Source organism: Schistocerca piceifrons, chromosome 3 (assembly GCF_021461385.2).
Source record: "Schistocerca piceifrons isolate TAMUIC-IGC-003096 chromosome 3, iqSchPice1.1, whole genome shotgun sequence".
Classification (NCBI taxonomy): Eukaryota; Metazoa; Arthropoda; class Insecta; order Orthoptera; family Acrididae; genus Schistocerca; species Schistocerca piceifrons.
Window position 1 is genome coordinate 503421295 of NC_060140.1, and position 14195 is coordinate 503435489.

At 37.6% G+C, this 14195-nt stretch overlaps 1 protein-coding gene across 1 annotated transcript in view; it reads left to right on the forward strand.

The window, feature by feature from the left end:
* The window catches only part of LOC124788540 (1-phosphatidylinositol 3-phosphate 5-kinase), a 407657-nt gene that overhangs the window by 340712 nt on the left and 52750 nt on the right, over positions 1 to 14195 (forward strand). Inside the window, exon 29 of the mRNA XM_047255810.1 lies at positions 6046 to 6222. Coding sequence (XP_047111766.1) covers positions 6046 to 6222 — 177 coding nt within the window. The remainder of the gene's footprint in view (positions 1 to 6045; positions 6223 to 14195) is intronic.

Here is a 14195-nt window from a genome sequence, read left to right on the forward strand (position 1 = left end):
TGTAAATTTAGCAACAGCCTTACTCTACGAATTGTTCTGTAAATAATTTTATTACATAAAACTAATGGAGAGCTGATTACACATTTCAGAGATGGAACTAAATGCATGTATTTGTTCTAATTCTATTGACTCCTAGTTTTGCCAATAGAAAACAGTGCTCCCAGTTAGTGGAGCTGGACATTTCATTTCAGGTAGAAAGAGTAATTGATGATGAAAAACTCGAAAAGAGGGATGGGCAACAGAAGGTTAGTCACTCTCTGAGGAGACCATTTGTTTGAGCAATAATGGAAGCAAATATTAATTTTTAATAGTGTTTGACAGGGCAGGAATGGTAGCTGTCAAAGTAGCTTGTTGTTTGGTTTGAAGTTGGTTAATGTTTGCGTATGAGCTGTAGTGAGATGGAGATCAGCATCTAGGAAGGTAAATTTGGAACTGGAGGGGAGCCAGATACATTTGAGTCAAGAAAAAGAAAGGAAATATGCAGTAGCAGATTGTCGAGGAGTTAATAATATTGCCAATAAGACTGTACCAAGCCAGGGAGCAGAATTTATGGAAGTTGGGAAAGAAACTTCTGTGAAGCCAGTAAAAAGATTGGCTTAGACCAAGCCATCCTGTTTCCAGTATCTATTGTTGGATTCTTTTTTACATTTTAACAACCATGGTAAAAGGAGGGAGCCAAAAATTATTTCTCACTGCTTATCTTTTTAATTCATGTCAACATGATTCTTTAGCAAGTCCCTCATATTCAACACTTTGTCAGTTTATTATGATTTAATTTTATGATGTAATGAGCACCAGGCCAGATTTGGTAGAAATCATATAAATAAATTCATTTGTTTCTTTTGCTTTGGGGTTGTTATTTTTTGGTTAGAAACTCTTTGTCCATTGTGCTATAGACAGCAACAAAACAACACCTGTACAACTTTTTATTAATAGTCATGTAGGGATTTTCAGTTTAGCCATCAGATTAAGAATATTCATTAAGAAATAATGTCTGTGCAGTGACAGGAAGTTATTTGGTATGCTGCTGCATTTCAGTTTTATCTTTGAAATGTCACTGGATCAGTGTTTAGTATTATTTGCGTAAAAGTGAGCAAGAGTATGCTAAATGTTTACAAATAATGTAACTGAAGTGGGACTTTGCTACAAGCTCAGTATTCACCTAGTGGGATGTGGGAAACTGCATAAAAACCACATCAAAGCTGGCTGAAAAACTGACCCTTGTTGTTTATCCACCAGACAGATTATATCCAGGCCAGCACACCTCCCTGTCCCAGTTTTATGTCACCAAAATTATATATGGAACAGTTCCTACTGTAACACTATTGCTAAGTTTACAAACAAAAATGTTACTGCAAGCTGTGGTGCATGCAGTGTGGTATTGAAAGACGCCTCACTTCAACATGGCTATTCAGGTAGGTTCTTTAACAAAAAACTGTTGTGCCAATAATGAAGTTGATTTGATAATCTGTAAAAAAAAGTAAGAAAAATGTTTGTTTCATAAACAACTCACCTTACTTCTTGGCATACTCTCCATTGAGATGGATCCTGGTCCAGCAATCGTTCAACTTGTTCATCCCCCCCCAGAAAAATAGTTTCTGCCAGACTCTGCAAATTTCTCATTGACTGCAAGTATTAATTCCTCGTTTGATGAAAATTTCTTCCCACCAAGCCAAAGTTTCAAGTTAAGGAACAGGAAGACGGGCACTTGGGGGTAAGTCAGGTGAACTGAGTGAATGAGGAACCAATTTAAAGTCCAGTTAATGCATTTTTAACATTGTTATTGCTGATTTGTGGGATGATACATTATCTTAGTGAAAGTCTTTTTTCCATACCAGGGCCTCTCAACCAATGCAAGTTTCAGAAGATCCAACAATGATCATAATCGGGTCCAGTTATGGCTCTGCATTTCCAAGTAATTTATGAGGATCTTTCCTTTTGAGTCCCAAAAAAACAGTGGCCATCACCTTACCAGCTGACAAAGTGACCTTTCCTTCTTTGGTGCAATTTCACCAGCATTTTCCCTTGTTTTGGCAGCTATTTTGACACTGTGTGTAATGATGGATCCAGGTTCCATCAACAGTCACAAATCAGAACAAAAAGTCTTCCAGATTGTGATCAAGCATCTCCAACAAAATGTTGTACTGATGCACTTGTGGTTGACTGTGAGTGATTGCAGCACTCGTGTCACACACAGCTTCTTCAAAGTCCATTCTCTGCACAGAATATTAAACTCTCACTCAGTTCAGATGCCTGCAGTCTCAGCAGCTCCACAGTTTTTTATTCGATGTTCTTGCATTGTTTTTGTCAATGGTTCTCTCTATGGTGGTCTCAGTTGGACAGCAGGAGTGTGCTTTGTCTTTGATATGTGACCGACCACATTTAAAGTCGTGAATTCAAAAGTAAATGGTCATCAGTGATGATACGGAGTCCATGTTTAGCAGCAGCATGAAACTCGGTTTTCTCCATCTTCAGTTGCAGTCGACACAATAACAGATGGCAGTCAAGAATGAACTGTTTGCTGTACACTGTTGAAATTACTTATATGATCCTTGGAGTAATCAAGCTTACCGACAATGAAGATGCAACAAATTTGTTCTGTTCTTTTATAGAAATTTACCAGAGTCATCAAACCACCGTCATACGTTCTGGTTGCAAATTTCAAATACTGCAGAACCTTCAGAAATGGTGAAAGTGCTAACCCATACAAATTAAATAGCACCCACAAATTTCTTTCCTGCTTGTTAAAACTGTGGAGTACTGCTGTCACTGTAGATGTCAACTTTTATTTGCCTTTTAACTAATGACTCCTCCTAAACACCAAAATCAATACTTTCCAGCATAAATTCCTTCTGTTATGGTTATGGGTGGCTGCATTTTCAGTATTGCAAAAACTGAATTCATTTAGCATATACTGTAAATAGCTACTGAATTAATAGAATCTATGTTCTCTGTCTCAATCTAGCCATAATAGTCCATTAAGCCTGTTGGAAGAATACTGTGAGGGTTTTTTTCTGGTAAACTATGTTCTACCAAGGAACACACAAATTTGTATGTTAATCCGGCTTGGGAATGTTGTTTATTTTTTGGAAAACTTGCAGTTTGTTGTAAAAAGAATGCCGAGTCACTCAGTTCTCAGTTTTATGCCCCACTGTCTGGCCTATACTTCCCAAATCTAAACTTACATCAGCAAAAGAACAAAACAGCCATAATTCCTGCTACTTTAAATGCATAAATAAAGATACCTCCCATAATCATTGTGTTACCCCCGGCTATTTTTTTTCTTTCCCACTATGTAAAAATTCACAAATAAACAATACATAGGCTCAGTAGCTTCCTTTTATTTTCCTGGAGACAGAAAGAAGTTGATTTGTTTGTACATACCACTCGGTGGAATACATACCTCAGACCAGGCCAACTCAGTACCAGTTAACAAACACAATGAATTCCCCCTTATACAATAACACAATCTATGCAACTGTAATGGTGGCTGTCCTTTTCAGTTAATGAGCTGGTTTAACTCATGTGGATAAGTTCTCCATTGGCATGCTGTTTTCTTTTTTGCTAAGAGTATACCATCTCCACCAGCTTCCTACACTCCTTATTGGAGGTTTCATGGCACTGATTCACCATGTCCTCCTCGTTAATTCTGCCATCAAATATCATTCCACGTCTCATATAATCCAAAACAGATTTATGACAATGATTAGTTTATTTTGGAAACAGTTAACCTGCATTCTCATAGAAACTATGTTTACCAGAAAATAACATCTTATGCCAGGTGAAAGTCTTTCACTTAGCGATGACAAATGTATTGGAACACTCATTTTAAGTTTAAGAACTTAAGGGTGGAGATGAAACTGGCTAGTGTGACAGTAAATATGGTTTTGGTAGACTTTTAAGCAGACATTGGGAGATGTAGTGTTGGACAGCTGAATGACACTCTGTGTGTCGTGTATGAGACATTTTAGCATAGAGTGAGGTGACAAGGGAGATTTCTATTTGGGGAGGGATAGGAATTAAATTTGAAATGCCCCAGGAAACAGTTTCTGTCTTTTATGTAGAATGCTAGGCTGTGTATGATAGATAGGAGGTGCTGGTCCACCGTTTACCTCTGGATTACTGCACAGATTTCAGTGGACTGCTCAAGTGATAGAAATTTTATCCAAAAAATTGCCACAGTCTGAAGTGTTAGTAGCTTGTGCTGATCATGAGACTTAGGCTCTAAAATTCATTCTTCCTTTAGTGACAAGGCTTGGGCTTAGTCACTTTTCCATAATTTTTCATTATCGTGATTGAGAAAAATGTTTAATATTTTTTACTCCAAGCATTGCACACTAATCATGGAAATAAAATTCTTTCACCTAAAGAGAGAGTGTGTGCATGTCTATGTGCATGTGTGTGTGTTTGTTTGTTTAAAAAAAAAAGAGAGAGAGAGAGAGACAGAGAGAGAGAGAGAGAGAGAGAGAGAGAGAGAGAGAGAAATCCAACATGGAATCAAGCCTGGAGCCCTCTGCACACAGAGTTTGAGTGCTTACGACAAGTGTAGAAACCGCCAGTGAGAGTATGATGCTGGTCCATATATTCTGTTATCTTGTGGTTAACGCATAAATAATGACTGTGATTTACTACATAAATTAAAGGTGGGTGGGGAGAAAGAAAGGAAAGGGAAGGAACTAATAATAGCAATTGTGTTGGGACTTTATGTGGAATTGGTGGTGATGAGCAAAAATGGTTCCCAGATCGAGACTCGAACCAGGGATCTTCTGTTTACTAGGCAGTTGCCTTAACCACTGTACCACTTGGACACAGCATGAATTAACTCGGCACGCTCCCCAGCCGATTCACATTCCCACCTAGCACCACCTATTTGCAGTTCCTGTCCGTGTCCTCCATGCTTGTTAATTTTAGATTCCCACTGGAGGTCGAACGTAAATGTGTTTCTGTGGATTTTTTGCCCGTCAAGATAAATCAGTTATGTGAACATGTGGCGTTTGTTCACTTGGACCCCACATCCATAGAACATCATGTGTATTACATATGAAGAACTGTTTTTATGGTTTATTGCAATAGATTTAAAATACTGATAGGCCATTTTTCCTTAATATTCAAGCAATATTACGTACTGAAAATATCCAAAATGTAAAATGAAAAGTTGTAAAAGAGAAACATTTAAAGTTAATTTTTTAACTAACCCTGCTGCCAGTCAGGTTCACTTCTCATCACTGAGCAGGTTACCAAAAATTTTTGGTACAGCATAATTTATCCCTTTTGGAACCAAAGTCAGTTTTAAAGCAGATTAGTGAGTTTAATTTTTTGTTCATTGATTGTTATATTTGTGGATATTAATGCATGTTTACAACAAATTTTAAATTGTGGAGTCATCTCATTGACCTTCCTCCCACTCTCTCCTTCACCAGCACCTTCATCCTCTTGCCCATCTTATACATCAGTATCACATGCATAAATCATGCAAGCACTCACTGTTATACTGCCACCACCGTTTCTGTTATATGATCAAAGATAATCTTCAGAGTTAAATTTTCCAAGAGATCTGTTCCTTTAAGCAAGTATTTTGTCATCCTTTGACCCTTCAATTGTCAGTGGCATATTATCAAAAGCAACCAGTTGAGTATTATGTATTTTTAATAGTTCATCTGTTTGCAGCTTATTTTTTTCTCTTCATTATTGATTGATACTTTTTTGATACTTAAAAAGCTGGTTAGAAATTATCCAGGGTGCAAAAATATCAATATAATCATACAAGATCATAGAAGAATGGAAGACAGTGGATGATTATCAAATTTGAAAAGGAGGGCAGCAGTCTTTTACATTCATTTGAAATTTAATTGTGCCACTACTACTTCTTCACTTCTGTCAGTCTTCCATTCATGCAGGATGAAAAGTATATTGTTTCTGCTATGCTACACATGAAAGTGAGAAACTGTGGTCTGTACTGTCACTGCTTGCATAAAAAATGAAAGATATTTTTTCCATTGTCTACCAGGAATAATACTCATGATTGTTTCGTATCCTTTCTTCCAGATTACATTCGTACATTCACTTGGGACAAGAAGCTGGAGACTATGGTGAAATCATCAGGCATTTTGGGTGGCCAAGGAAAGCTTCCAACTGTTGTTTCACCTGAACTGTACCGTGCTCGCTTTACAAGTGCAATGCATCGTTATTTCCTAGCTGTGCCAGATCGGTGGACTGGTCTGGGTAAGGGACTGGAATGTTAATGATGTTGTGGTTGCTAGAACTAACAACTGATAACAGGAGTGTGAAAGCTATGATTGCCTACATTTTGTTCATAAAGATGTCCACACAGCTGGTGTGAATTTTCTGGTTTGCTTTAATTATGGGTTTTCTAGTCATGTTTGTTTAAACCATACATTGATGCTTAGTTTAATTGTTCTGTTTCAACAATTATATGTAATCAGTCATCTATAGAAAATTGTTTCTACCTTGCACATTAACTGAGTCAATATGAAATACAGCTAACAGTGAGAGTGTTTGTTTTGTTAAACAATCAAAAATGTTAATAAGTCAAGTAAAGTAACTATTTGCATGATTTTCATTAATTGTTATGCTTGTAAATTGTGCATTCTCTATAACAGTTATTTTTCTCGTAATAAGGAAAAACATTGTTGCATGTGATAGTTATGAAATAACAATGCGTACGTTGCATGATTCATTCCAAAATGGAATAAAACACCATTCATCAGTATTAATAGCATAAAAAACATATGACTTTATGTAAATAATGTATTTTAAATACTGCAATAAATAAGAAAGTTCTGACTTGTTTGTGACATTGTTGTAAAACCTACATCTACATCTGTACTCTGCAAGTCACCTTGTGATACATGGTGGAGAGTTCGGTACATAGTGTTCTGAGATCATAGTCCCTGCTTCTTCCGTATGGTACATGGGAAGAAAAACTTGGTATTCCTCTACATGGGATTGAATTCTCTAATTTTAACACGATGATCTTTATGAGGGATGTGTACTGGATGAAGTAGCATTTTAGATCATGGGCTCTTGGAATGTTGTAAGGCTCTCCATGTTGCACATCATATTTCTTATAATGACTCAGATTGCAGTGGTACACACAATTAAACAATAAGAAACACAAGCTGACAGCTCACACACACACACACACACACACACACACACACACACAGTTTTTTTTTTCTTCCCCTAGGATCATGAATAGTTCACATGCTTTAACTTATTACTATAAAGAGTATTAATTATATTATCATTACTCAAGGCTTTGTGTTGCTTAGGTCATTCTTCCTGTTCTTTCACATATATGAGCTAGATTTCAGCACACAGCACTTTCACAAACAACAATTACATTCGCATTTGTGGGTTGTGAAGAACCACTCTCATCTTGCCATTTTGTGTGCTTTGTTTTGCTATTGCAGGGTACATTTGTCTCTCAATTGTTTTGTTATTAGTGGGAGCATCTGCGATTGATCTTTGTTTGTGTGTGTGTGTGTGTGGGGGGGGGGGGGGGGGGGGGGGGGGGGGGGGGGTGTTAAATGTAACTAACATGTCCTAACTATTATGTGTGTAAATGATTGCGTTACTATGGTACTGTGTTGCGTGATTTTGGATGCAGGTATTGCCTAGTTTGTGATATTATTTTGTGGTATCTTGGGAGGTTGTTCTTTCTCTACAATTTGTTTTATTAGTTTAAATAATGTCTGGTTGCTGATATTTGTCTGCTCATTTATTATGTGTTTCTTCTCTATGATTGCTTTTTGGATTTGGAAGTTCTCTTGTAGGGTTAGATGTTTCTTGTTACTGCATCTGATTATTTTCATGTCCTTTTCTGTTGTGATAGGTTGGTGGTTTTCCTGCTGACAGTGTTCTGCAAATGTTGAATGGCTGGTGCCATATTTCCATGTTCTTTTGAGTTCCTTAAGCCTTATTTTAAAAGTTCTGCTGGTCTGCCATAAGTTTAGAGCATCACAGCTGTTACACTATACAGTAGAACCTCTCTAATCCGTCACCTTCGGGACCAGGACCATGGTCGGAACGAAAAATAGGTCGGATTATCCGAAAATCTAATATTTATTGCAAAAAATATAAAAAGACATTTGGTACAAATATTAAACGATTTAAAAACTAAAAGATGTCTAGAGTAACAAAAAAAGATGTTTTTTACTCAGTGTTAAACAATAGATTAACTAAAAAACATCTCCAGACAGTATAATATGTATTGGTTTTAAAAGGAAAAACGATAAACAAATTGCAGTACTGTACTGTACTGTACTTAATAATGTATAAACGATATATACTGTAATCTAAAAAAGTTTATAGCACTGTATATAAAAAGAATTTTTTTACAAAGAAAGAAACTACTGTAAGCTGGATTCTGCTGGATGTATTGAAGGGCGATGTCAAAAGCGTTTTTTTTTTTTTTGCATCGTTGTGTGAAATCCGGGTGTGGGGATCGTCTTCGCTGTCAGAGTCCTCATTCACAGTTTCCTGGATAACAGCAGCAACAATTTGGTCATCATTGAGCTCTTCAAAAGTGTCACACTCTTTGTCACATTCGTTGATCCACTCTTCAACTTCATTGGCAGGTACGTTCGGCCCCAGAGTTTGTAGATCTGTAACGATTTCCAGTGCGTCGTTCGTTTCCTCAGCTTCGGTATGCTCATTTTCAGTCATAACTTGTGGCCAAAGCTTACGCCACGGTTTCTGCAGTGTGTCAGGTTTCAGTTCATCCCACGCTGCAGCAATTGTGTAGATAACATCTACACATGGATTCATTTGAAGCTGCAAGCGTTTTTGTTGGCTACATTTAAAGTTCAGCCCTGTCTCGTCGGTGTTATACACTTGGCAGGGTAACAGTTCATTTTCTTCTACAATTTCTTGAAATTTAACAGAAAACTCCTTAGCAGCTGTGGCATCAGCAGATAGTTTTTCACCAGAAATAGAAACAAATCAGACACCATGACGAGTTTTCCAACAATCAATCCAGCCTTCACTGGCAGCAAATTTACTTTCGGCTTCCAGTTTTTTGTGCAAAACTATCGCTTTTTCTTTGAGAGTTGGCCCGGATATTGGAGTCCCTTTTCATTCCTTCTTGACAAAACCACATCCACAATGCATTATCAAGCAGTTAAAGTTTCGGCTTTTTTTAATGTTTTGCGATTCTTCAGAGTGTTTTCACCATAAATCGTAACTGTATAGGAATCAATGTCTTTCCGATTCTTCCTCCAATTGTTAATTGTCATAACACCTACATTCAGTTCTTTTGCAATTTTTTGTAGCACTGCTAATTTTTCATTTAGTGAAAGAGTTACATGTTAACATTTGAATCCAGACACATTGAAAAACAGACAACTGTACACACAATGAATCTACAGTAATAAGTACTGTAGAGAACACAGAATAAAGCAAACAACGACGTTTTTTAATCCCAACAAAGGATAAAACTGCACAATAATGTACAGTATAACAATATCCACAGCGATAGACACCACAACAATGGCCCGACAGGCGCCAGTTAGTGACAAGTCGGCACAGGCTCGCGAGCCTGAGTATGGTCGGACTAACCAGAGTGACGGACCATCCAAGGTCGGATTAGAGGGGTTCTACTGTAGTTAGTAAATGCCAGGTTTTTGGTATATGTCAGTGTGATCTTTCTTCTTTAGACATTTGTGCATAGAGTTATTGTATTGGTATGCTATTTTTACTCCTTGTTTCTTGAGGATGTTCCCAGTTCTGTGTGTTGATTTGTCTCCATATCTGAGTGTGTTAACTGCTGAATAGAATGAACAATCTAATGAATACAGAATATGGACTGAGGGTAAATCAAAGAAAAATGAAAATAATGAGAAGTAGCAGAAATTAGAACAGCGAGAAACTTAACATCAGGATCGGTGATCATGAAGCAGTTGAAATTAGGGAATTCTGTTACCAACACAGCAAAATAACCCAAGACGGATGGAGCAAGGAGGGCATAAAAAGCAGACTAGCACTGGCAAAGAGGACATTCCTGACAAATAGAAGTTACTTGTATCAAACATAGGCCTTAATTTGTGGAGGAAATTTATGAGTATCTACATTTATAGCACAACATTGTATGGTAGTGAAATATGGACTGTGGGAAAACCAGAACTGAAGTGAGTCAAAGAACTTAAGATGTGGTGCCACAGAAGAATGTTGGAAATTAGATGGACTAATAAGGTAAGGAATGAGAAGGTTCTCCAGAGAATCGGCGAGGAAAGGAATATACGGACACCACTGACAAGAAGAAGAAGAGTTTTACGAGGTGTGGGTAGAATTTTGTGTGTGTGTGTGTGTGTGTGTGTGTGTGTGTGTGTGTGTGTGTGTGTGTGTGTGTGTGTGTGTGTGTGTGTTTGGGGAGTTTGACTGCATTTGTTTGTCCGTAAGTGTCTTTAGTCTATTATTCTGTGTATCTTCAATGTGTGTATTTGACAAGTAAATTCCATAGTGATCCTTGTCTCCTACTGCTTGCTTTAACATCATCCTTGTGCTAAATGTGGAAATGTGCAGTCTCATTGATCATTATTTCTCATCTGTAATTATGATTTTTTACATAACTTAACATCATTCTGCTTAAATTTATCATCAAAGACGTGTAGGCATATTTGTTCCTGAGGCTCTTTAAAATGTATTAGTTGGTATCTGTAAATCTCTGTGGTGCGTTACTGAAGCAGTTTGTTGCCAGTGATGGTGTAAGAACCAACAGCAGGTAACTGATATGGAAAAACTAGTACACATGCACAGAACAATGAATTTTAGTGCTAGCTGTCTAATAACAGCACACTCATTAGAAATGTACTGAAAATAGGCCAGCAGATGGATTGCTATGTTGATAAGTATTTACTAATATAAGATATGTACATGTGTAGATTATGTTTTGAAATATTTTGTCCCTGATTAAACTTGTTTAGTTAAATTAAAGATCATTGATAGAGATTACAACCTGCCACAAATGCTGTAGGAAGCTTGTATTTTATTATTATCGGTTTTGGGTAGTTACATGCAACCACATGTGATTGTTACTCAATTGAAGTTTATGATGATTTGCCATCTACTGCTGTGCTTTGTAGGCTGGATTATATTAGATTATATAACATTCAGTTTTTGTTCCATATACCCAGAGATTATTCTCGTGGGTGTGGAACATGCCAGGAAGTATAACATAAAACATTTGAATATAATACTTACTACCCTGATCATTTGTCAGGAGATTGTCGAAATAGGTGAATACAATGCTGTAAACTGGAATAGCTAATATTTACAGAATTAACACGCTGTCAGAATGAAACATTGTCATGCACTAGTAATCAATTTATCATACACAAAATACCTAATCTTCACTGTCATGACCAAGTACTGTCAAAACTGAAATCTAACAGACATTTTTACTTAAGCTGGCTTGACAGACTCTGTTAAGATATTCATCTATGGGGTTGAAGGAGTTGCCTATCAAAAAGTCTTTCAAACTCTGTTTAAATCATGTTTTATCTGAAACCATATTTTTAATGGTTGTTTGCAATTTATTGAAAATGTGTGTTCCTGAATATTGGACCCCTTTTTGGAACAAGGTGGGCCTAAGTGATTTTAGGTCTTTATGTAGATTGTTTTTATTCCTAGTATTGATGCTATGTGTTGGGCTATTGGTTGGAAACAGAGATTTATTACTCACAAGAAATTTCATTAAGGAATAAATATACTGAGAAGCAGTGGTTAGAATACAAAGTTCCTTGAACAGGTTTCTACATGATGATCTTGAATTTACACTGCCAATGATTCGTATCACACGCTTTTGCACCCTAAAAACTTTCGCTCAGTTTGATGAGTTACCCCAAAATATGATCCCTTATGACATAATAGAATGAAAGAAAGCAAAGTACAGAAAGGGCAACAGTCTCAAAGGGTGCGGGGCAAAGTCAGGACATGCGGGAACCAAGCAGCATTCGGTATTGTAATTGTAAACTGTCGAAGCTGTGTTGGTAAAGTACTGGAACTTCAAGTGTTGATAGAAAGCACCAAAGCTGAAATCGTTATAGGTATGGAAAGCTGGCTGAAGCCAGAGATAAATTCTGCCAAAATTTTTTTAGAAAGGATAGATTGCATGCAACCAGTGGTGTTTGTCGCTGTTAGTAGTAGTTTATCCTGTAGTGAAATAGAAGTGGATAGTTCCTGTGAATTATTATGGGTGGAGGCTATACTCAACAACCGAGCTAGGTTAATAATTGGCTCCTTTTACCGACCTCCCGACTCAGCAGCATAAGTGGCAGAACAACTGAGAGAAAATCTGGAATACATTTCACATAAATTTCCTCAGCATGTTATAGTCTTTGGTGGAGATTTCAATTTACTAAATAATAGACTGGGTCACTCAGATGTTTAGGATAGGTGGTAGGGACAGAGCATTGAGTGACATTATACTGAGTGCACTGTCCGAAAATTACCTCGAGCAATTAAACAGAGAACCGACTCGTGTAGATAACATCTTGGACCTACTGATAACAAACAGACCCGAACTTTTCGACTCTGTAAGCGCAGAACAGGGAATCGGTGATCATAAGGCCATTGCAGCATCCCTGAATAAGGAAGTAAATAGGAATATAAAAAAAGGGAGGAATGTTTATCAGTTTAGCAAGAGTAATAGGAGGCAGATTTCAGACTACCTAACAGAGCAAAACGAAAATTTCTGTCCCGACACTGACAATGTTGAGTGTTTATGGAAAAAGTGCAAGGCAATCGTAAAATATGTTTTAGACAGGTACGTGCCGAGTAAAACTGTGAGGGATGGGAAAAACCCACTGTGGTTCAACAACAAAGTTAGGAAACTACTGTGAAAGCAAAGAGAGCTTCACTGCAAATTTAAACGCAGCCAAAACCTCTCAGACGAACAGAAGCTAAACAATGTCAAAGTTAGCATGAGGAGGACTATGCGTGAAGCATTCAGTGAATTCGAAAGTAAAATTCTATGTACCGACTTGACAGAAAATCCTAGGAAGTTCTGGTCTTATGTTAAATCAGTAAGTGGATCAAAACAGCATATCCAGACACTCTGGGATGATACTGGCGTTGAAACAGAGGATGACATGCGTAAAGCTGAAATACTAAACACCTTTTTCCAAAGCTGTTTCACAGAGGAAGACTGCACTGCAGTTCCTTCTCTAAATCCTCGCACGAACAAAAAAAAAATGGCTGATATCAAAATAAGTGTCCAAGGAATAGAAAAGCAACTGAAATCACTCAACAGAGGAAAGTCCCCTGGACCTGACAGGATACCAGTTTGATTCTACACAAAGTACACAAAAGAACTTGCCCCCCTTCTAACAGCCATTTACCGCAAGTCTCTAGAGGAACAGAAGGTTCCAAATGATTGGAAAAGAGCACAGGTAGTTCCAGTTTTCAAGAAGGGTCGTCGAGCAGATCCGCAAAACTATAGGCCTATATCTCTGACATCGATCTGTTGTAGAATTTTAGAACATGTTTTATGCTCACGTATCATGTCATTTCTGGAAACCCAGAATTTACTCTGTAGGAATCAACATGGGCTCCGGAAACAGCAATCGTGTGAGACCCAACTCACTTTATTTGTTCATGGGACCCAGAAAATATTAGATACAGGCTCCCAGGTAGATGCCATTTTCCTTGACTTCTGGAAGGCGTTCGATACAGTTCTGCACTGTCACCTGATAAACAAAGTAAGAGCCTACGGAATATCAGACCAGCTGTGTGGCTGGATTGAAGAGTTTTTAGCAGACAGAACACAGCATGTTGTTCTCAATGGAGAGATGTCTACAGACGTTAAAGTAACCTCTGGCATGCCACGGGAGTGTTATGGGACCATTTCTTTTCACAATATATATAAATGACCTAGTAGATAGTGTCGGAAGTTCCATGTGGCTTTTCGCAGATGATGCTGTAATATACAGAGAAGTTGCAGCATTAGAAAATTGCAGTGAAATGCAGGAAGATCTGCAGGGGATAGGCACTTGGTGCAGGGAGTGGCAACTGACCCTTAACATAGACAAATGTAATGTATTGCAAATACATAGGAAGAATGATCCTTTATTGTATGATTATATGATAGCCGAACAAACACTGGTAGCAGTTACTTCTGTAAAATATCTGGGGGTATGCATATGGAATGATTTGAAGTGGAATGATCATATAAAATT